General features: G+C 32.2%; 1 protein-coding gene across 10 annotated transcripts in view; it reads left to right on the forward strand.

Annotated features, from left to right (window-relative positions):
* Positions 1-25,858, forward strand: part of LOC110992953 (uncharacterized protein CG43867) — a 240,978-nt gene that overhangs the window by 183,501 nt on the left and 31,619 nt on the right. For 9 of the 10 annotated variants that reach the window (XM_045628533.1, XM_045628538.1, XM_045628536.1 and 6 more), the window contains one exon: positions 7,498-7,560. In XM_045628533.1, coding sequence (XP_045484489.1) covers positions 7,498-7,560 — 63 coding nt within the window. Of the gene's footprint in view, positions 1-7,497; positions 7,561-13,835; positions 14,155-25,858 lie in introns of those variants that run through there. The other variant, XM_045628543.1, reaches the window with a different exon arrangement.

Below are 25,858 nucleotides of genomic sequence, written 5' to 3' on the forward strand. Positions count from 1 at the left end.
TGCTACAGGAAAAGCGACTGAAATTATTTCCAGTTTTCAGAAAACTGGTAGGAAATGTAAATTAAGAGCCAAAAGAGCACTAAAGCCAAAGCTATTTTAATTTATACATAAAGATATAAATTACCAGATATCACGTGACTTATGAGTCTTTTATATTGTTAAAATTTACTCAATAATCAACTTGTGTATGCGTAGCAAAGATTTAAATCACTTCTACGACGTAGCAAATAACGCTGGTGTAAAACTAAAACGTAACTAATTTAAAACTATATATGTGAGATGTACTTATTCACAAAACAGTTAGCACTACTGGGTTTCTCGGGAATCATGTTAAATAATGTGTGTTGTAAACTATTTGAAACAATTGAAGAAAGGGTAGATTTATGATCGCCATTATTCAGCTAAGCAAACGTTTTAAAGTGGCTATTTAGGTTTCAAGCGAGCATAAACTTGCAAGAATATTTTTTTACAAGTTGTATTTGTTTTAGTGCAAAACTTTTTATTAAGATTAATTCACCCTGGTACACAGGTTGTTACAGTTAGACAAAATTAAATGTACTAACAGAAACGCTACATCAAACTGACAGAGTTAAATTACCGTTTATTCAATTTATTAAACAAAATCTATTATGATGTAAAGCTGATAAATTGATATAAATGTGTTATTTAATTGCTTTTCAGAGAAAGGCAAAGGGCGGGAAAATTCAAAATTGGATTCTCTGCAATGACGCGGTGATGGATTCCCGCTATCTCCTGATTGGCGGTTTTTTTACTTTTTTTACTGACGAATGTCATCGCCAAACAGAATTTCGAATAAAAACTTTTTGATTGGAATGCGGTTTCAGACGTTTTCGTTGTTGCCAGTATATACCTATTTGAGGATGCAAGCAATATATTTATACAATAATGTTGCCTACTTAATAAAAATTTTCAAGCTTCAATGCGATATTTTTAGACGCGTCGGAAGGCACATTGAATCGCGCAAGCATTATTAGGCAAGAATAATTTATTATAAGTATGGCTCGCTGGGGCTGGAAATAACAGATTTATATATTTTATGATTTTTATAAATAACTGTGAGGATAATACTTATGTCAATTTAATTATTATACTTGTATGTAAAAAGTGTGTTGGAACCATTATTGTTCTTCGTACTTTGTGTAATGTTTATTTTATTCTTATATACAACATAATATACATATGAACGTGATAAAGAAATTTGATACAACATATATATACAAAAAAGGGCGTGGGTACAAAGTTGTAACTACTAAACGAATACATCAAACAATAGCGTGTAATTTTCTCCATCTCCCATCTCTCTCTCAATCGGTTTCAATCGCTCTCTCCCTTTCCTTCGACAAAAACGCTGCACATCTACGTTAAAACATATAAAAAAAATATATTGGCCAGTGTTAAAATAAAAAAAAAAATATTTAACCACTTAAATAAGAAACACTCGTCTACTGCCAAACAACTCTTGTAAAACGTATATGCACGGTCATTCCCAATATGGCGACGATATATCCTCGCAATGCGCGATGTAATTTATCACGGGCAGACCACAACAGCGGCATACTTGCATGATTGATGCGCAGCCCGGGTTGCCACGTCAAATTTATCAACGGAATAAACGTTCAAGCTAATTTTATGGAACTCCATTGCCAGCAACAACAACGCGGGGAAATCGGAAAACGTTGTTAAACTTTTAAGACGGTGGAAAACCGATTGTTAAGACAGTGGAAACACCCTCTGTCTTTGCCGATGAGTAGGGATGCCTACAAGGAATTGATTGACGTGGAATAAGTGATACCTAGAAGATCTTATGTTCCAAAATAAACGTATTTTATTTTATTTATTTTTGAAAGCGGTTTTCCGAATAGGATGAGGATCGATTGAGTATAAACACTCAATATTTCCAATCTTTTCGAATAAATCATCGACTAACTTTTTACACATACGATTCTATCGAAATCACTTACGGCACTTGAACTATAAATTTCCACTTAAAAGTTTAAAAGAAATATGAAAGTTGCAGGTGGTATAAAGCAGGGGCGGCAGTTAAACCATCCGGGGCTCCTTTACGATTGCTTAACTGGGCAAATTTTGCTACTTGTAAATGGCAAGACATAAAATGATTTAATATTCGAATTTCAAATTTTTATCGGTAATTACTAACGTTACTTGGCGGGTTATTTTCTTAGATTCTAAATTTGAAATTAGTCCCAAGATTGTTATTATACATTATAATATTGTACCGACTCTGAATACATCATTTTATTATAGTTAAAAATGCCTTAGGTTTTATCCGTTTTTTTTTAGACAAGTAGATAAGTATTTTATGCCTGACACATGTCGTAGATTTTTGGGTTTTAAGATACGCCAGTTTCCTCAAAATGTTTGCCTTCGCCTTTTGTTCATTCCGCACATAGAGGGAAAATGGAACATGGATTTCACACAGGATTCGAACACACACACAAGACGTTCAACCAATAGCGTGTATATTTTCTCGATCCCTTATACTCTCTTTCTCAATCTTTCTCTCTATAGCTCTCTTCCATCTATCGCTCCATGAGTGCGTGATGCGACGTTCGCTTTATCTCACTCAATCTCAATCGGTCTACGGTCGGTTCTTCGACAAAAACGCTGCGCGTCTTCGTGACGCTAATTTTATTATTATTGAAATTCACCCGTAAAAAGTTTACCCTCATGCGCCTAAAGAAGTTTCACTTTAAAAAAACAAGTTAAAGATTTTTTATATGCATTTGTCTCGCTCGTAACAAGACTGCTCTTACATTACACAAAAACAGTTCCTAAATGTAATATATGTCAAAAGTATCTCGTATTTATAAGATTAAATCAAAGTACATTTCAAGATCGTAAAACTTAGAGACGAGGGCAATAACATGATGGTAACTGGAAGGTAGTTGGTTAATATTTAAACACGCCCGTCGCTTAGCGATTCTCTAGTCGTTCATTGTACTGTTGCACGCTATTTCTTTTTTATCTAAATCATGATTATTTGTCGTCTGTGATAGTATTCCATACCCAAGAAGGAGTCAAGAATAATAACGTGAGGACATGATTTCCCAGTTACTTAGAATTGATTTTAATAGTTTTTTGTCTGATCATAGTGTCTGATTCCATAATATGCGCGGGAATTTGCATTATACAAAATTACGTAGTAGGAGTATTGTCGTAAACCTATTTTATTAAAAAAGACAAAAACTAGGAAAACGAGTTTAATAAATATATTTTGTTTAATAACAACAAAAATGTGACAGGTGCAAAGGTACGCAAAACTAATTATGGACTTGACAAATCACTACTTCTGTGGTGAATATATATATATATATATATATATATATATAAATGGAGGAAGCTCCGCGTTATTTCAATCGCATTATACGAAAACGCGTTATAAGGGTACCGCGTAAAAGGAGGGATACTGTACATAATGTTAACCCCTAAGTAACGGTTTTTAAAAGAAGGTTTTATCGACTTTCGGAGATATTTTTCCGTAAGGAAGTCGCGGACTATTTGAAGGCTTATACTTCCGGTTCACTGCACTCCGGTCAGTGCATTACGAACTTAACTTCAGAATCTTACCCCATTTAGTTCTGGTCCACTACAATTTATTTCCAATAGAAAGAACATCAAAGAATGTACCAATATTTGAGTGGTGATGCAGAAAATTGAACGGATTTCGGTTACTTTAAAGTAGGCTTTGGGGCTATATGAGACCAACGATAGAGGTACTTTATTGAAGAATTATTCTGGGGTTTATCACTGCTTTCATGTATTATCCGATGCACATTTAAAAAATAAATACAACAATAAAAAGTTTTCAGGAAATATTTGAAAAATATTTTATGTAACAGTCCATTTACATCTTCATATTTATCGTCTTCTATATATTATATATCATCTATATATTTATCGAGGAAACCTATAGTCGCTTTAGAACGAATCAACGCTAAATCATGGGATACAGCTAGTACAATTAAATATCAATACATTTTACGCACAATTTCTTTAACTGTTCGTTTCGAGTGATTAGTCCTATTCATTTAAGTTTCTGTTGAACAACTTGAACAAAGTGTTAATTTTTTTTAAAGTCAACATACACGGACGACGAGAGAATAAGATGTTGATTAAATATAATAATTACAACATTCATTAAATGTAACGCCGTTATCAGCTTAAACGAATCGAGCGACATATCTTTTAAACAACAAACAGTGGCGTATCTGGGTCACGTGGACATGATGGCTAGCACCTTTAATCCAGGGTAAACGGGGTTTTGATAGAAGAAACAAATAATTACTTCGCAACGTTAGTGACTCCAGTAAAGCCACTGCGAAACAGTAACTGTATCTGGCACAAGACAACTTCACGATACTGACGACCAACCTGCAGTATAAGGCATCAAAGGATGATGACCTATAGTATATAGATCTGCCCTATAATATATTTAAATAGGGACTCGACGAACTTCAGTATACGTCAGTTCTAGCAGTATGATTTAAATATAAATATGTTATGCTGTTAAATAATCATAAACAGTACATTGGCTTAGAGGCCGTCAATAAACGGACAATCGTCAAGTGACCCACATGTTATGGCGCTATAAATAAACCGTCCAGTGTAAAATGACCTTTTGATATTTGACTTTGGTAGTAAAGAGTTCACTTCACACGTCCTATAACCTTAATATATAAATACAATTTTCCTTCTTATTCTTCGTAGTCTTCTTTACGTCGTCGTGTTGTCTTGAAAAGCCTTAATACCTTGACTTGCAGCCTCCACACTACTTACGACCATAGAGCAGGCGATCGATCCCTAGTTCTCCTACCATTAGCTACCTACCATAACCAGTTTGTCTAGACTACGGCCAAAGTAGCTAAGCATCAATGATAGCTGACAGTCATGTGGTGATCGTTAGATGGTTGGTCTTATTAGTTCTTTTTGCAGTCCATGGTATTCCCAACATTATTTTCCAACATTGCATCTGGAATACCATTATTTTTTCTGCACGAATTGACCAGGAAAATAGCAAAGTTCTGTCAGGACTGCTCTTTGTAGTATTCGTCACGTATCTGTATTGTCGTACTCTGTTCAGTTTGCTTATTACTGGTGCTGCCATCTATGTTCACCTACAGAGTTCCCCATTTGCCTTAATGAACTAATTATGTTCAATTTCAGAATAAAGTAGTTTAATAAAACTATAAATTAACGGCTATGGATTGTTGTTAACAACTTAAGTCTATTCTGACTTTCTATTGATCACACAAATGGCTCTGTCTTTATTACTAAGATTTTGTTAGTATAATAATACTTATAACTATGTTAGCAAAATTATTAAAAACATTTAAATATTCAGTTCATAAGTCTACATTGATTTAAGACACCAGGTACATGGGCATGTATATATTAAAAAGCGGTATTTTATAAAACAATTTACTGAGAATACCTGATTTTTACTTATTGTCTTACGTAACCTACTGTAACTTTAGTGAAGAAAAGATTTTTCCACCCATTTTCCATCGCTTAAAGTGTAATAAACAAGGATCATGTAACTCTAGACGTCACACTCCCATTAACACGATTTAACAGCAATATGAGCGCCGGAGATCGCTGTCAGTCGTCTCTGAGTGGCAGTTGACGGATTTGACAGCTACATACTGCCTCTTAAGCCTGGCAATATTAATGTCACTGATATTTATTGGCCGATTTTTTTGTAAGGAAGTAACAGACTGTTTTTTGTCGCTTGGTAATTGCATTTAAAATCTACTATTGAACATTTTGTAAGTTTTCAAATTACTCGAAGATGTCTGAATTAGTTTCTTGTATTATATTATTCTTATATTCTTAACAATTTTGGGCTTTTGAAGATTTAGCCAATTTTTAAAATCTTGATAACCTGAAATATTGTAAAGTGTAAATTCTTCTACGGTCTCTATTTCGATTCACATTTCAAAGACTTTGAATTAAAAAGTTCGAATATTTCTCATGCATCTAGCAAATCCCAATCTTTTTTAGGAAAAGGCAATACGAATCCTCAAACGATATTGAAAACAAACAAATGTACTTTGAGAGGTGATTCGGTTGTTTTTGATTTATCGAATATTATCCTTTGACGTCTGCATTCGTGTGCATTTTTATTTCGTTCGTTACGAAAAGGATTCATGATTTACAGTTCGAAATAATTGCGCAAATAAACAGTATCAGGGAAAATGCTTTATTTTCAATGCTCACATGAACGTGTTAATATCTTTTATTTTATTTGTTTCTGTAAATGTACATATAGATTTTAGCCAAGGTCTTTTAACCTTTTTTGACAATCATGGCTGAACACAACACATGAACACACAAACACGGATTTTTTTTCTATGAAACATGTGTCACAGAATATCCAGGCATGGTAAGCATTACGCAATGAGCTGTGCTGTTTTAGTGATATTCCTTATCACATAATATAGTACAATGGAATTAATTAGATTTAAATGTTTTGTATTTGTACATATGTGAGAGCAGTGTTGGCCTGGTGGCTTCAGCGCGCGACTCTCTTCCCTGAGGTCGTAGGTTCGACCCTGGCTGTGCAAAAATGGACTTTTATTTATTTAACATTCGCTCGAACGGTGAAGGAAATCATCGTAAGGAAACCGACATATTTCAGCGTGCGTCAGGCACAGGAGGATGATTGACTATTCGATTTTCAATGTAATTTCGAAAAAAGTAAAAGTTTATGAAACTGATTCAGAAATTTGAGGCCCAAAACTAAAGAGATTGTTGCACCATTGATTAATTTTATTTATAAATATGTATATATCTACATTAAAATCTATTCAATCACAACTATTGCTTTGGTGAGATTAATTATTATAGAACACCGACCCAATAGCTGATAAGCAATCAAAAACTATAGACAATCGTCCAAATTTCAATTGTTTGTGCAATTTATTATTAGTTGTTATACTCTCAAAAGTCAAACTATCTCATACAAAAATATATCTTACAAAGATTCTTCTTACGTAAAACAAATACATTGTATCAAAGTTTTTCAGCGAGTCGTTTTATATTCAAATAGGTATTCGATAAAACAAACCTTTCAAACGCAGCCTTTGGCCTTCACTTACATCTGTACATATTCGCAACTAACCACCCTTTCGCTAGCTGATTTGCCTCCCCATGCCTCAGAAACCACACGAATACGCTCGTACATAACAATAATGCCCTTTCTACAGCCTCCCTGATGAATAGCAAAATAAACATACCTGCAATCCCTATTCGCTTCGACCTAGTTTTGTTACAAGTATTCACTATAACGCCACCTCGCGGGTGGTTGCGGAACTACGCAGATGTATAGGAAGAAAGTGAGGTTGCAGAACGTAACACGCTAGATGGCAATGGCGATGTTATTATGTTAACATATTTTGACGATAGATGGAGCACTCTTAATAATTTCATTAAAAATAACCAACGTTTTTGTTTCAGCTCTCGGAGCTCGAGCAACGAGTTCTGGAGGCTGAGGGCCGAGCGGAGGAAGCAGAAGACAAGGTAAAGCGATTTTATTTTAGGAAAAAAATAGTAATAATTTAAATTATGCTAAGTAAGGGAAGAAAAGTAGCATGATCTCCAAAAGTTCAGACAAGTTGATTTTTAATTGCGATTGTGGATGTCTGTCATCATGATGAAAAAATAACTCATATTTTTAGCGTTACAATAATAGAATTTAAATAAAACATGCTTACAAAAGGCATTTGCAAGAAATGGGTCATAGACTACGGTCACAGACTATAATAAAAATTAAGAACAGACCAAAATTCTGAATTCAAAATCCATCCATAAGAATGTTGGCTGAAACCCCCACAACAATAGTGTATTTGAATACTGTATTGTTCGTCGCTATAAAAACTTTTTAGTTGACTAACAAAAAGTTTTTATTCAGTATTCATCAACCGCAGATGGTTTCCCGACGTCTTATTACGTAATTTAAAGTAAAAAACGCGATCGCAAAATCGTGAAATTAATTTTATTATAAAATACTACGGCGAACTCCGCTTCGCCTAACAGTGTAATAATAACGTGTTAACTTTAATTAAGGATTTGATTAAGGTGATTTCGTTAATACAACTTTTTTTACAAATACAGAAATGTTTTATTGCCTGCCGTTGCGAAAGAAGAATGACATTTTAACACATTAGGCCCGTTCACTCTAGTGCCAATATTGTGAAACTGCATTGTAAAGCACTTTCAGATATACTATACAACATTTGTTGATGTGGTAGCACATGTCTTCGATCAAGATCAAACAACTGCAACTCCTCATTCACCCCAAGATCGGAATTTCTTGAACTGACTTAAATTCGATATAAAATGTTGCGCAGTTTTGTCAACAGATGGCACCACAATAGTTTGCATTCGCAAAATTAATATACTTATTTATTGTAACTCGATATCTTATCCGATATTTAATTACTTATTCTTCTATTCGGAGTAGAGAAGAATCTACCAAAAAAGAGATAACTAACATCGGTCCAGCCGATCTTGAGTTATGAGTGGTGAAACTAACACGTCTTTCTTCTTATAAAAAAAAATATATAAAAAATTATGACCAATCATTTTAAATTTGATGAGGGTCTATAGATGGTTAGTTTCTCTTTTCTGTTGGGAGCTTTTATCTGAGCGTAGTAGTCAAGGAAATATCTGGAGCAGATGAACAGTTTCCACCGGTTTCTGTCCTATTCCACTCTTATAACATTTAATCGGCCAAGCCACGTGATCTTTTTCCTTCTGTACTACCACAAACAGTTTCTCAAAGTTTAGATCGTACATTGTATGTCTGAAATATAATATAATTCGTTACTTAGTTCCATTAGTTTACATACAAGTGATTGCCTGGAAGAAATCGCTCAAAAGCGATATGGCCGCCAGTTGCCCTCCTTTTCATTTAATTATGTTCAATTTTATATTGTAATTTAACGAAGTGTTAATAAATAAATAAATAAAATAAATACAATTTAAGGTTCAAGAGTTAACGTAGTATATAAAAAATTACGAATTTATCGTCTGTTTAAAAACAGTATTGTCATATTACCACTAAAATTGGTTTAAAATTTTTATAATTTCCAAAGACATATTTGGTATATTTAAGTATATATTTACCTAAACTAATATTTCAACATTAGATTGCTTTTATTATCTTAAGTTGTGTTCATCAACTGTTCAACACAACAGTTTCTGATTTTGTTTTTAAACGTTAACTGTATAAAATTTGACCAAAATTATCTCCTATGAGTGTAGTTGAAGTAGCAATCGTCAAAGAGCATGGTTACTTTATATCGGAATAAGCCTACCATTTCCCTTCAAAGGCTTTAGAATTCGCAACACCCGAGGGCATATAAGTGCAAGCCAGCGCTAAATAGTTCATTAATTACGCTTTTCAAGTTATAATTTCAGCGTGAATTTTCACAGCTATTTGTAATAAATACGTATTGAAACCGCTTTTTTATTAAAGACTGTTAGGTATCCTTTCGATATATATGTATATTCCGATGTTATGGATTTATACGTACCTACCTACCTATGTAGTAATAAAAATAATTAAATATTAATATTAAGCACTTCTTCGCTTTATTGCGATAATTATTGGTGTGAGTGTGAAAGGTACTCTAAAATCTAACAGGCGCCATCTTAAATCTTTAATTAGCGCCTTTGCATTTAAACACAACGCCCTCAGACTGTCTACTCCAATGAGAACAAAATTAAAGTTAGAGAAAGACTGTTATTATTTGCTCTGCGGCCGTTACAGCCTTTGTGTTTGTTCAAGGGAGGTAGGACGGTGCGAGTCCATACAAGTAGCATCCCATACCAAAGCCCGTCCCAAACTCACAGAGATCACAACGATCCGGCCGCTTGCTAGCGTATCTAGCGATGTTTGTTGGTTTCATAATGGCTGGAACATTGTAAGCAAGAGAGTGGCATATGATGTCGTTGAAAGCGGCGTGGCAAAAAAACTCCTGCACCCTTTTGGCTATGGCAACATTCACCACCACTTCAAAGCTGCGGGGCTAATTTTAGGAAGTACATACGGGCACTCCTTAGCGAAGGCTGATGGCAATGCGAAGTGATTCAGGTCCAAAAGAGTGCAAAAGTGTTTGTGAAGTATAAGCACTAAGCCAATGAAGCTTCCTTACATCCCACTGCCACCGTCAACCTTGTGTGGTCTGTAATCGAGTACCTTTTAACTATAATAATTCTAAATCGATTTATTAATTTTCAGTTGAAAATAAAATTACGATATATGTTTTAAACTAAAAAATGAGAAAATAATTCTAAAACCATTGTTTGTCACGTTCTAATTAACTTTTAAAATATAATTTGTTTTGCGGTAACATTTATTCTTTTGTCGCTTTTATATAACTGGAACTTGATGATCAGTTAAAAGCTAATTAGCAGGAGATGGCACTGGACAAGGAGCGCTGGAAGATTCTCATTTCGAAGGCCAAGATACTTTTTGGGTCGCCAGTTAGATTGATAATTAATATACGTAGTAATGCCTTTTATTAAAATAACTTTTACACATTTAAAGTAAAACACTTTTTTTACGGATTGAAGTTATGTATTATTGTAAACTTATAATTATTTAAACATAATTTTAAATTTATCCGACGTTTCGCTAGCTTTACAGCATAGCATGCGTGGTCAAGGTGACTGAATTAATATACGTTTAAAACCAAATTATAATACGTCAATATAGGCTTAGCATTATTTAAATATACCTATAGCACACTCTTAAATAATTGCTTTGATTTCGACCTTATTATTCAGAACAAAAATTATCTTAAAATTCACCTAAATCCAAACAGTGGTTATGGGTTATGGCACATTTGCTAAACGTTGTGATTGAGCAATGGGGAGACTCTCGGGGATTACCAGGGGTTGAAATGTAGGGTAAGCAAAATAGTTTTATTTTTATTATTTAGTAATTCATATTTAGTAGAAAATACTAGAATCGACTGTCCGTTTAATAGTCCTTTAAAACCATCTAAATCACACTTTGAAGACATGGTTTCTGTGGGTTTTTAAATGACCACCCTTTTTTTAAAGAAAAATAATCTATAAGTGCTTGTTACATGAAAAGCTTGTATATATTTTTATATGCAATGTGCCGAGTTAATATTGTCAGATGAAATTAAACAAAAAACAATTCTTCCATGTAAATGTGTAATATAAAAGATTATATTCCCAGATCCGTTCTTTCATCTATTCAAATTTAATATCCATTAAAACTGCAGAGTTCGCATTTATTTTTCTTAGAATGTTTCCCATTGTCTTGTACATCTTAAAGTAAGTTGCTTAGCTATTTATAAACATTAATGTACTAAAATCTTATTATTGAGAAAAAAAACTACAATTGGATGAAAGTCAAAGCTAACCCGGCATCCTCCCAATTATTTATGTTTTCAGATTGTGGAATATACAATCAATTATCATAACCTGTATAATAATAATAATAATTCAAAATAAATAAATAGAAAAGTAAAAAAAAACATTTGTTAACATTTTAAAACCTATTTCTTTATTCCGAGTTCTGCATTCTTAAACATAATATTACATAATATAACATAAATTTTATTTGGCAGACATTTGCTGGTGTTACTGAATCTTCTTGGTTTCAAGGTTGAAAGAACACCCTAGTCTCGTGCCAATTTATTTATTGTATGACGTCAACGTGTATATGAAAGCGTATGTGAAAGCAGAGATTTATTTATCTGAAAAGATCTGCCAACAAAATCTTACATCTAGAAACATACAAAAGAAAATACAATTACAAATCTGATGGCCCACGTTTAAGATGCAGACATAGCATTCATTAAACTATTATTATTATTAACAGATACTTCATGTATAATATCTAATCATAACAGTGAGAAATTATTTCCGATAACACATTTATTGCAGGTTTGAATACAGTGCTGCGAATCTGTGTGAAAAGAAATTTATAGTAGGCAATTATACTTTATACTTTTTAAACAACTTATAAAATACTAAAGTAAAGGATTTTATGTATCTCTTTAATCCGTCTGATGTAAGATAAATGTGGATGCTACCAAGTTAAGCTTAGACAATTTTTAAATGGTTCTAAAAACCTACATTAGCTAAAACTAAAATTATTTAAAAACTCGGATTCGAATCCGGTACTTCAGGAACAGTCAGCCCATTTAACATTCGCTCGAAAGGTGAGGGAAAACATCGTGAGCAATCTGCCTTAGACCCAGAAAGTCTACGGGCTGTGTCAGGCACAGAAGGCTGAACACCTACTTAGATTAACAAATTATCATGAAACAGATACAGAAATCTGATGCCCATTCGTACATGGTTTATATTTTAATATTTGCAGAGCTCAGGATTTCTTATAGATTGTTTTCTAAAAAATTGACGACACGATACAGTCCTTAAATTTTTTCACTAAGTGAATGTAATTCGTTGACAAAAATAAATTATTGAACTGAATTTTATTAATTGTTTTGCGGACGCTACTGTTGCTTACACAATGCAGCGGCAATCCCGAATGGCGTCGATCGATTTTTCTCTATGCACCACTATGACTCACTCCCCATTTGAAACATGTCTAGTGTTTTCCAACTCTCTCCAATCCTTCAAGGGGTTTATTTTTATTGAAGTTTAGTCTTGATTGTTTTACTAGTCTTTTTCCCTTTCAACCTTTGAATTCAATGTAATATTAGAAAGCTTTTTGTTTTTCAGGGATTACAAATGCCTTTGTTGCGTACGACGTTTCATAAGACACTCGCAAACAATACGCAATAATATTATGGTTTAAAAATCATATCATCAATCAAATAACACAGTAATCACCGAAACTAGCCTAAGCCTATTGGGGCTGAAGATTGTACTATAAAAATGTTATCGAAAATTTGTATGACCGATATAACTTTTGTATCGCTCTCGAAGGCTATATTGAATATATTAATAGAGTCAATAATCAAACTCTATTAAAAAAGAATTTTCCCACGAACCTTTCAGCCCACCTTACATTTAATTAACTTGGTATATATGAGCTTATATATGTAACTATTTAAATCACTTAATTAATACCAAAAATACATTAGGTAACCTTTAGATATAAAAAATAAAATGTATTTTTAAATGGAGCCAGCCAGAGCAATTTAGGCAAGGAAGATACTGAAGATATCTGGCAGCGTTCCCCCTTTGAATAGCTAGACTAATTCTTCAGTCCAGTTAGCTGCCAGCTCTTCGGTCTCCTGTGATGTCGACTAGCCTTTAAGCTATTTTCTTAAAAAGTCTTATAGTGCTGGAACCCCAAGAACCAAGTGTCTCGACACCGAATGGGACAAAATCATCTTCAGAGCCTAGACCTCTGCATTTGCGTGCTTTAGCTTTTTCAGTCGCTTCATAAGCCGCACCAGCTCTGTTGTTGTTTCAATGTAGATTTAATACTTTTTATTCAATGTAACTGTTTTGATCTATGGCTATGTTCGTGATAAAGTTTCGTAAACTAGCTAAAACGAATAGATAATACGCAATTGAATATTATTGTCTCGGTTATTCATTTAATTTAAGTATTCGTAAATCGCGGACAATTTTATAGCGTATAATGCAGAAGAATACAATAGCTTAATAACCCCTTCATACTATCCCCATGTGGTTTATCAATTTAGTTAAATTTGTGCAATTTTATCCCCTATCAACCCAAGAATAAAACAGAAAACGTTTTTTTTATCTAAGTCTGGCAATACAGCAACCCTTCACGCATGCGTTCTAGCAAACTTCACACCGCTCCACCACGCTTCCGTTTTCACAACTTCACTCCGAACGTGTACATAACAAAATAATAGAAATATCGCATTTAACCATAATACATCCAAATAATCCGTCTCATACAATTCTAATTCGCAACGAATCGCTTTAATAGTTTTACAGTGTCGAAGGAATCGATTAATATAGTAGTGTTCATATCTTTGAGCAAGGAATTTTCGAGTTGCTTTAAGGAAGCTTTGTGATATGTCGAAACCAAAAATCCTGAAGGCTCATACATTGAGTGCGGAGTATGCTGAGAGGAACGGGCATCCTGTGAAGAAAATCGACCCAGCGAACACGTAGCAGCCAGTGAGTAACGTACATAATATGTCTATCATCACGCATAGAAAAACCGCTTTCTATGACTATTCTAATTAATTTGATGCTAATACTGGCACTATTGTTTTTCCAGAAAGATATTTTAATTCTTAATTAACGAATGCTCTTTTGTTTTTATTAAAGGTTTTATATACCTACTATGAGTAAAATTTTATTCTAATTTTACAAAAAAAAAACTATGTATAAAAGTTAAGCTATGAACCCCAAATAGGTATGATAAATATTAATGAATATAAAACTTCATATTAGTTGAATTTGATGGTAAAATGGTTAATGTAACCTCGTGTACAGGCAATATGGCGTCGACAGCTGTTTCGCGTACGCATGCGTGGTATGTTTCGCGCCTAATTTCACGTATCGTAACGTAAGAGTTGTAAGAAATGAAGTACAAATAAAATAAAAGAAAAGGTTATACGTTAAAAATCAAACCTAATATTTTTAATTTATTTATTTGCGTTTATTTATTTTAATAATTGCGTGAACCATTAAATAAATTTTTATTATACTATTTTTGTTTTAGACGTATTTTAAATTGATTTTGTTTTATTTATTTCCTATAAGCACTTGAACTTTTAAGAGATATTTACGTACACCGAAATAAATCAGCATTGGCTCAGTGGTACAATTAACATAACATGCCGTAGGCGCAAAAACCGACGACGTCTACAAGCGAATTAAGTACATACTGGAATACATAGAAATATTATCAATGAAACAGATAACCGTTTTTAATATCTCTGCGTGAATCCATACTATAAAATAGACTAGGGTTATTGCACTCAATAACTCCACAGTGCCGATCAGTCGGCGGATTAATTGCTCAACCGAGTCCAGAGATTATAGAACGTTTTGTTTGAGCTAGATAAAACGGAAATCCTGAAGAAACTTTTTGCCCACATTGTTCAATTTTAATTTTGTTTTATTCTTTATATCGGAAAAATGTGAATCATTATAATAATGATTTTTAATACAATTTAACATATTATTAAAAATTAGATTTTAATGTAACAATTTTTAAAAGGCCGACAACGCACTAGGGAGCCCTCTGGCCTTGAGAATGTCACTGATCCACCTGTTCGTTAACCACCTGTTCTATAAAAAAAACACACAAATAATAATAGTTTGTGAGACGAAACATAAATTTTGTAAGGAAATCACGTTTAAAATTGTTACAGGATGTCCCATTTCCTTAGTGTTCACACTTATCTATATTCGTCACCTGTCACGGTCAATTATTATGTTAACCAGTTTTAAATAATGAGGAGTTATTTTCTTTAGGTCTGTTTTGACTGTGAGATATCGATTACAATTTATTCTATTTCTTTGATTTTACATAGAACTCTAAAATTACTTATGTTTCGTATTAGTTTTAAGATTTACGCGTACAGTGGTATTATACATATATATAATATGTAATTATAAATTCACTTTGTGAATTTTGGTCTAAGTTTCAAAAATAGAATTTATTGAAAGATACACGAACCTAGAATGTATATGAATAAAAAATTTCCCATTTAAAAATATAATATCAGAGACAATATAATATTGTCACCCCTTCCACAAAAAGTTCTAAGCGTTTTTGAGTATAGTACTTAAACTTTACAAACTGCTAAGTACTCTTTACCATTTTTGAGAGCTTTTAAAACTTTGATATCACTTTAGTAAACATGTGTGATAAATTTAAACGATTTTTGCGTGTCACTTTTAAAATTCTTTCTTTCTTTAGATCTATTAGAGCATACAAATTACATACAAGTATGGAACAAAAATGTACGTAAAACAAACAATAAATACTTTTAAACTTATACCTAATTAAAGCATAAGGAACTAGTTTACCAAAAGTAGAAAGATTATTATTATTATATTTCATTAATTTTAGTAATTAAATGATAAGAATATATACATAGGAGCATTGAGTGAATCGTATAACCGATAAGGTATATATGCAAATATGACATTCCAGGTTCGCTATTAAAAACGGTCCAAGATTGTATATGATGTCTCGTATTGGGCCTTGGGATCATACTTGCCAACCTTTGCAAGTCGACTCACACCAGAATCTCTGCTATTGAGCTGGGTGAAGAATATCCAATAAAACCAACGGATAGTAGCGAAAAATAAATCTAGTCGAGAAATGTAAAAATCTAAATAATATAATAAAACATTACCTATACAAAAAATGGTTAGTTAAATATTAAAAATATCAATTATTTGTATTTTAAACTGACTTCATTTTATTATTGTCACTAAATAAATAAATATATTAGTAAGAGATTAAATGAAAAATATTTTTTTACATAACGGTCAAATAAAAAATATAGTGACGAGATTTAATCAACCAATACTGCTTATTGTGGTCAAATCGTAGAATTGATCATTTTTTATTGCCAACAATTTAATTATTATTTTTATCTAGCTACGACATACATAATAAGTATCAGATTTTCACGCGAGCTTAATCAGTAATAAAAACAATTATTGTTTATCGAACTGATATAGACAGAGTTAAAATTAAATGGTTATTGGTTAGTCATCTCCCTGTCTGCATGTAATGCGTGAGGGAGTGAATTGATGACTCATTTTGAAATTAATATGCTAATGCCTAATGCTTCAAGACGTGTTAAAGTTAATCATTACTTACATTGGTTAGTTTTAGTCTCAAACTCAAAATAACTTTATTAATATAGGTAACAAAGTACACTTATAAACGTCAACAGAAAAGATGTTAAATTGATTCAAAATTTACATTCACTACCAGTTCGCAAGTAAAGGTTGTATAGCGAGCAATAAGAACTGGCAAGAAACTCTCCGCCACTCTTTTGAATCGCGAAGTTTTGAGTCATACAAATTGTTTGAACTGGAGCAAATCAATCCCCAGAATAAGGATCATTTAAGTTATCATAAACTATTTTAGTTATATTATTATTAATTAAGTCCCAAGACATAATCTACTTATAAAAATGTACAACCATTGTTAGATTAGCTGAAAAAATTAGAAGTGTTTCGTTGAAAATATCTGTTTGTAAAATATTAATAAAATGGCGTCTGCCAATTGCGTCGTTAGATATAATTTGGCTAAATGCAGTGCTTGAAAGATGTAGGTGGAGTTGAACAAGATCATGAACGCTATTTTGACACCTTTTGAAATTTTTTTATTATTTAAATACCGTTTTCTGTCCCTAATGAAACCAAATTTGACTTAATTCCTTTAATATCCGTAGCACTTAACGTAACTTAGACTTCAATAGTGTGTACGCAGTGTAAAATCGGATTTGCCTGAGCCTGCTATAAGGAGTATTTTTTAATAAATATTTTCTAGAGAATTCCCCGACTATGTAGTCGTCGGATGGTATTGGAACTCGGATGATAAAACACTACTACCTATTTCTTTACAGCAAATCCCGAAAAGATATCTCTTAATTTAATGTTGAACATTATTTCCTTTAAATTCGTCTCCGTTACTTTTATGCCCATAGCTTGCTCAGTTGCAAGGAAAGTCTTCTAATTTATTGCGGTTATATGAAAACGTATGTTACTTCTTATCGGGATTTTAAATACTCTTTATTTAATTGTCAATTGAAATGCATGGATAATGTCGTCAGTAATCAGTGCGTGACGCAATTACAAGATCAATTGTGATTGGGTCAAGCGTCGTTTGGCCCTAATAACGATGCATTATGTCGCTCCCTTTGTTTCAAGATAGGAGACCAGTCTAAGGGAATCCAGACGTATGTTAAATGCAAAATTATGACATACAGATTACAGATACACAATTCGAGATCTAAAAATTTATTAAATTTAATTTATAAGAAATTTGTTCTTTTTTTGACGTTCATCAAGTGTACTTGTTTACCTATATGAATAAAGATATTTTGAGTTTGAGTTGTCTGGAAAACGTTTGACCTGTTTTTCACGTTATGATAATTTCTATATTTTTTTAACAATAAAGTGTATATTAAAATAATACTCAACAATACTTGAACAGCCTCTAATGAGTAATTTAAAACTTAAGTTACTAAATAAACACTCTATTTTTGTATACTTTTATTCCACTATTTAGCATTTAAGGCTAACGTGCATTCATACTAATTTACGTATACCAATGGTTTTATTCTTTTCAATCTTCTTACAACTTTAAGAAGTTGAATAGCCTCGATTTCATGTGTTGCCTTTGTGAGTTCCAGCAGTCTTTTTGATGATTGAGATGACATCTACATTAGGGTCCCGATGGAGGTCGTCATTGCGAATGTAGCTTTGTTTTGGAATCTTTGAATCATTTGGATGTACTAACTAGCCTCACACCTGGCAACCATAAGTCCATACAGGTTTTAGTAATTCTTTATTGGATGCTTATAACATTATTAATTGAATTATCAAGAAACTTTTGGCTTACGCGTTGATGAGGAAAGCGTACGTCTATTTGTAGCCTCCGGGACTTTTGAAAATACTTATTAATGGAACTCAGTAAATACTTAAAGTATAAAGCCTTTGTATAAGCTTAATTAATACTCCTAAGTATTGTCTGCGTAGACTCACGCCGTCGTGGTATTCGATTAAAATTTCTTCAAGAACTTCATTCCCAGGCTCTATTCAACGGATTAAGAAAATACCTTATATAGCTTTCGTTACTACAATTCGTTTTATGATTTTCTGTGTCTGCCATTTAATTATTTGCAAAGTCTACTGTGCAGTACGCATGCGCCTCAAATCACAAATGTAAATACGAATAGGTTGTTGAACAGCGTGTTGAAATTAGGAAGTTTGAATATCGATCAAATATTATTTGCGTTGTCTACACATACTATACCAAATCTATGGATAATTTTCTGACGTAGTTGTCCTTTCAACATATAAACTTAGAACTATTGTCTATGATTACAGACTATTGCCAAATTGCCAAATTTTATTTATTTACTGTTCTGTTACGGTACGTAACGTGTAAAGTGCAAAAAATAACAACATATAAGTAATCGTATTACAGTTATATCAAAACTAACAGCTCTTCTTAAGAGTAATCACGATGCTAACTACACATACATAAAAATATATATGTATATTCAAAAAATTAAGCTTTTGATTAGTCAGCACAAAAATAATGTCACACATGTTTCCATATTTGGACAACTGTTGACACGAACGACACATGCAATAATGGCATTTAACTTTAGTTGCATAAGGTTTGTTATTAATTAATTTAATAAAAATAAACAGGCCCTAATGTGTATTAGGAAATAGGGTTACTTACCCTTAGTTTAATGTCCCTAATGTAACCATACACCCGAAACCATTTTAATCAATATTAATATTTTTATTGGGTAAAGAGACCATGACATAAAGAAGACATAATAACATCCAACACCTTAATCCTCCTGTTAAAGGCCGTCAACGCACCACTAAATGTAATGGTCTATGGGCTGCGATGACTGCCCTTCTTGGGCGTCCCCCAGGCTCGTTTGCCCCTTATTATTATAAAAAAAATAAAAAAAAAACCTGCAGCTGATTTCATCGAACGTCGCGGTAATACGAAATTCCATTCGTATCACCTCGACGTCGGCCGTTCCACAAATGAGCGTTTTAAAGGCGGTTTTTGCAGCGCACCACCACTATGTTGGATCAGCTGCCTACTGAAGTATTTGCGAACCTAGGGTCCTTTAACTGGTCAATATTTTAGGCCTTTTAAAGGGCACGTACTTGCGAGCCCTCTGGGATTGAGAGTGTCCATGGGCGGTGTCACTTAGCATCAGGTAAGCCTCCTACCCGTTTGTCCCTTATACACAGACGAATCTTGTTTATCCGCTAGAGACTGATTAGATAAGTTCAAAGGCATTTTTTGTTTTGATCAATTAAAAAAAACATTGTTTATTATTAATTAATAATATTTTTATTTTTTTGTAACATACATATATGTTTACCATAACTGTCATGTATTTTAGAAAAGATAGCTTGTAATATATACGTATACTATATTCTACATACAACTTCAAAAATAAAATAAAGTACATTCAATTGTGTTACCAACATTGCAAAATCAAAATCTTTTTTAGGACTGCATTATTAATAATTATTTGCGAAGAAAGTCGTACCGTACATATCAGCCATATAAAAAGGGGAAGAAGATGTCATAAAAATACTGTTAATTATAATTGTTGTCAAAACTTATGGTTTAAACTCTTTAAAAATTAATTGAATTAAAAAGTAGTTTTTGCGTAAGATTATCTCGACTAGTATTCGTTACGAGTATGAATTAACAAAATCCTCATTTTACTAGCGTCTGTTAATATCGTCATGCGTTTCGTAAGGAGAGTGATACCCAAAGCCCATACTCCATTTCCCTACCCCTAATATGAAAGTGCAGAATAAACAGACATTTATTTTGTACAAAAATAGTATAGATTTAAGTGTGTAATGTAGAATTAATTAAGCAATACTGTTTAGATGTGAAAAGGAAGAGACTGGCTGCCCACAACACAGGGAATCCTAGTGTGGGGCCCCCACACTAGGATTCCCACTATTAGTGCACTCTACATTATCGAAACTTTCTTGTATATTGTGTCTAATAAAGAATAAAGAATTAAACGGCGTACCACGCACACGCTCAGCATACAGCTGAAAAGTACGGCAGCGCACTTGCGAGCCCTCTAGCAATATAAGTGTCTAATGCCTGTATGTAGTTATGTAGAAAAGAGAAATAGAACTTTAATCTTCAACTTTATATCTCCAATATTCGATTTGATATCAGCGTCGGTTATGTTCACAAAGACTGAATTAATAAAATATTTCTTAGCATTTCTACAATGTAATGATGGAACGATTCAATTTATTCTGGATCACTTCCAACGCGAAATTGATAGCATCTTCAATGGTTATATCGCAGAATTTTATAGCAATACCAATTTTAATTTTTTAGTGCATACCAACATTCTGGAATTAAAACTTTTTAGATTTCTAGGCTTAGGTTCAAGTTGTAGGTTCTTAACTAACAAATAACAAATGGTTGATCGTGAAGGGTAGATGAAAATTAAGTGTTTTATGTATTAATAATAAAACAAACAAAAAGTCTAAAAATTAAAAAAAAACATATTAATATGCGTGTCTATGGGCTGCGATGACGTTTGCTCCCTATTCTGTAAAAATTTATCGAACGTTAATTTATTAGTTTTTATATAAGTAATATGACACGATATACATGTCTCTTAGTACATATAGTCGCGTAGCCCCTAGACAATATTAAACTTGAAGTCAGGTCACAGTTATCTGTATTTATAGATTCATAAAAAAGGGAATATATTTTGTCCGTTTTAACAATAGCATGACATTTTTATCATTTTAGATACTTCATGTTTAGTCTATAATACGAAAACATTATTTCTACGTAAAACGCCTTGCCAACTTTGAGAAACTCTTTATCGTAAATTATAAGGCTCCTCAATTGTAAAGGTATTCAAATTTAGAGGACGTATATTGCGATTTATGTACAACCATTTGCGTATTGTAACGCCTCCCTTTTTGGATGGTATAAATTTATTATTTTATAATCATTGTCTCAGTACGTTGAGCGAGAGTTCTCTTCGACTTTATTAGATAGAGTAGTATTAACAATTTAGTTTTTTTAAGTATTAAATTGTCATTTGTTAAATGTTTTCTATTGTTAATTGACTTATGTTTTCTGTTTTTTATATTTTGTTTATCGATGATCTGTTTAGCTTTATATATTGTCTTAGCGTTGTTTTATGTTAGCATATTTGTAACTGCAATATTACTTAAAAATAAATAATAATTGTATTTGTTTTTAAAATATTTTAAAACATTTAAGGTTTTAACGCCATGTCGGGTAGTAGAACGTATGCGGTTTTTTTTTTTTTAATCTGTAGTAGGTATCTGAAGCTAATGTTTAGGAAATTCCTTTCAAAGTATATATAGAGACTAGAGTAACTTGTAAGTAACTTGTATAGGCATGCTAGAGAGCTTCTAGCATGCCTATACAAGTTACAGATTTCCAGGTTAGCATATGTTTCATATTTAATAATATTAATAATTTATTTGCAATGTGGTAAAAAAAATTTTCATCTTTCAATCATCATCATCTTTCAATTTCTTTCATTTTTCAACATTTTTCATTTTCATCGCCATATTCTGCCACACATAATGGCGTGCAACTTTGTGTTAAAACGTTTTTAAAATTTTACATACTTATGTATATTTAAAAGTAACATACATTGTCATAATACATCATAAGATTTTTATATTATTTGTATTGATAATATATCACATTATGTTGTTATATCGTTCAGTTCTAAAAAGCTTATTTGTATAACTTTTTTATATCAAGCCCAATTAATTAAATTCTAATTTCACAATATTACAATTAATTTCAAACAATTAAAAAACATGTTTTTTAAAAAATTTATTCAAATGAAAAAAATGGTTATAATGTATCTATTAATAAAATATTTGTATTTTTATGTATGTGATACAATGATTTCTTGCCGTCGGAAGGACATATGTTTTTATTGAACAACTTACATTAAACAATGTTATTGCTACTTGTTATGCAGAAACTTGTAAAAGACACATAAATCTTGTAAGTATCAAGCATGTTATTTCATACTCCAAGTTAGTTTTGGTAAGTTCGAACGTCTTTGTGCAAATCATTCTTGACATAATATATTTTTAATGCTAATTCTTTTAGAATTGTGACAAATGTTGCACGTAACTGACCGGTTAGCAAGTTTTATTCACATTGAGTTTAATCTATACATAGTGTCTTCTGTGCGTGTGTTTCTAAACTCCTCCTAAACGGCTTTTATCAACACTGTTTGCTTTAAAAAAGTTTGCTTTAGATTAACAAATTTTTTTTCAACAATTTTGCATCTAGGTTTCGATTTTCATTCATATTATCTATACATTAATATACTTAAGAATAATAAAATAAGTGGAAATAGAAAATATAATTTTAAAGGTTCTTACAAAAAGTATGATACTTTTTACTAAAACATTTATAAATGAAAATATTTTGGATTTTTTAAATATTTAAATACTTTGCCTAGAGTAATCTGAAACTTGCTGGTCACTTGCTGTTTAAAACTCTTTGCATGCAAGTCACGTCTGAAAAGTTGTAAAACATAATCATCTTCCTAAGAAATGTAAAGTTCATATTTAATTACCAAAGAAAAACCCTAAATTCTATATGTGTAGCCTCTATTTCCATAGCAATGCAGTTAAATAGCAAAGTATGACGACCACAGAACTAAAAGGAAGGGTTTTTTCTATGGATGGGTAATTCTCTCAGTCTCTCATCAGCCTCTTAATAAGTACTATCCTCAACTTGTAGTATCATCGTAACGTATCATGACTTACGCCTAAACGGTCATTAGTGCGCCAAGAAATAAATTGTATTGTTATTTACATAATAGTGAATGGATTATAAACTATCAGAGTTGCTTTATTGCGATCACCCTCGCGTCGCCACACAAACAATAATTTTCCTTTTCATTCTTTTCGCTCGTGATTTGTGTGTCTGTTTAGTGACCGTATAAAATCCTTGTACTCACTTGTTCTTATAAGTTTGACGATAAAGTAATATTAAAGTCTAGCATATTTTTACTAATAATAACTATAATATAAATAGATCCGATGAGATAATAGATAATGCAATGTTATTTTAAAAGTGATATTTGAGTCATATTTAAATTTCGAATTTTCATGCCACTTCAACACTTTTTCGTGCTTACAGTAGTTATCATATGCCGTAAAATATATCAATAATAAATACAGATTGAGTGTTTATGAGTTCTCTTTAACGCTGCTTGAGAATGATTCATGTTCCTTTGTAGGGAGGTTTTCCTTTACAAACTGCAACATTTCTTTTGTCAAAAATCGAATCAATACAAGCTTGACTAACTTCAGTTCAGCACTTTGGATATACAAACTATATCAGTCTGTACTAACAATAGTTTTATCTGCTTTTTATGTAAACACAGTTTAACAGAAAGAGACTATATACATAAATACGATAAAATATAATTCGTATTTTCGATGTAACGTTTTAGCCATTGTAAAGTATGAAAACAATATATATTTGCCTAATTCCATACCATATTGTATTTATGCTTTCAGTTCCGTGTTCCGTTCGAAAGGATTTTACATAATACTAAGACACCTGGGCCCTGATTTGAAATTCTAAAAGGCCATCTGTCCCCCATTGCTATTCACTATGTTGCCTCACCTTCATCCGAGTGCAAGTTCATTCATTGAATTTTGTTTATTATAAAGTGTTGTACGCGACCTAAATTTATATCCAGTGGTATAATGAAAACATAATGAGCGCGGCAAATTAAATAACAAAGCTAGTTTCATAAACACTGGTATTTAATAATGTTCTTAGGAGATATTTCAATGCTTTATTCTGTTCTGGTTGATTTTACGACCGTCTTTTTTATCTGAAATCGAACGCATTCTCTTAAAAGTATTTAATACACCAAATGCGGCACCGACCTACAAATTAAAAATTAAAAATAAACTGTTAAATTCTCTATGTTTTTCTTGTATAATTCGCTCCATATTAAAGTAATTTCACTTAACATCGTAATTATTTATTCTTCTATAATCTATTACTACTACCGGAAAAACATAATAAAAATGTTATCTTATTTCCGTTATTGTAAACAACCGATGATAGATTAATTACCGTCTTATTATAATCTTTCGCGTCCACTTTAAAAATAAATGTACACTGTATCGATCTCTAAGTCCTGTAGGATCGTGGTTACTGCTTAGTTCCTGTCTGTGCCGCGACGCGCGCGTACGTTTATTCTCTATGCTCGTAGTCTGTGAGTGCTTTAAACTTTGAACTGTGAAGTTTTTAAACTTGGAACACTACTTCGCTATTACTTGAAACTCAGTGGCCAGTGTTAGTTCTTCAGTTTAAGAAGAAAAGTACCAAGTGTTTAATTATGTGGTATTACTGGGAAATGTATTTATTCGTTGCTAAGTGTTTTTTTTTCTAAATATTGAACAAGCGTGACGATTAATTTGGCGTATAGAGACTGTGCTATAACTATAGATTTTGCGTCACCGTTTATACCATGAGAATAATACCTTTAATTGTTTAAGTGAGCAATTTTAAGCTATAACTTTAATTGAATTCATTAGAGTTGGTATATTTTCCACATACATGGAAAATGGGGCAGACATAACAAATTAATTCAAGAAGAGGAATTCAATAATTCAAGAATTACTCTTCCTGAAGTTTTTTTATGCAAGTTTAAAATATTTTTGAAATAAATTGAGCATAGTCTTTTTTTAAGAAATCAGCAAATAAAAAAATAAGTGAAAATGAGTATTTTGTTATAAAAATACAAATATTTCGACCTTCATATTAGTAAAATATACTCTATATAATAGGCACCTCTCTGTTAAATTCTACGTACTTATCAGGAGCTGGATATATTCGGTACTGGCTTTAAGTTAAGGGCCATTCTCATACCACTCAATCCACTGTTTTCCTGGTTATTAGGTTTTTCTGCTTAAAAGGCCCGCAACGCACTTGCGAGCCCTCTCGTAATGTGAGTATCCATGGGCGGCGGTATCACTTCACATCAGGTGAGCCTGCCCGTCTCCTATTACATTTAAAGCCACTATTTTTATTATTTGTATCTAATATTTATGTTTACTA

This window comes from Pieris rapae, chromosome 6, assembly GCF_905147795.1.
Source record: "Pieris rapae chromosome 6, ilPieRapa1.1, whole genome shotgun sequence".
NCBI classification, from domain to species: Eukaryota; Metazoa; Arthropoda; class Insecta; order Lepidoptera; family Pieridae; genus Pieris; species Pieris rapae.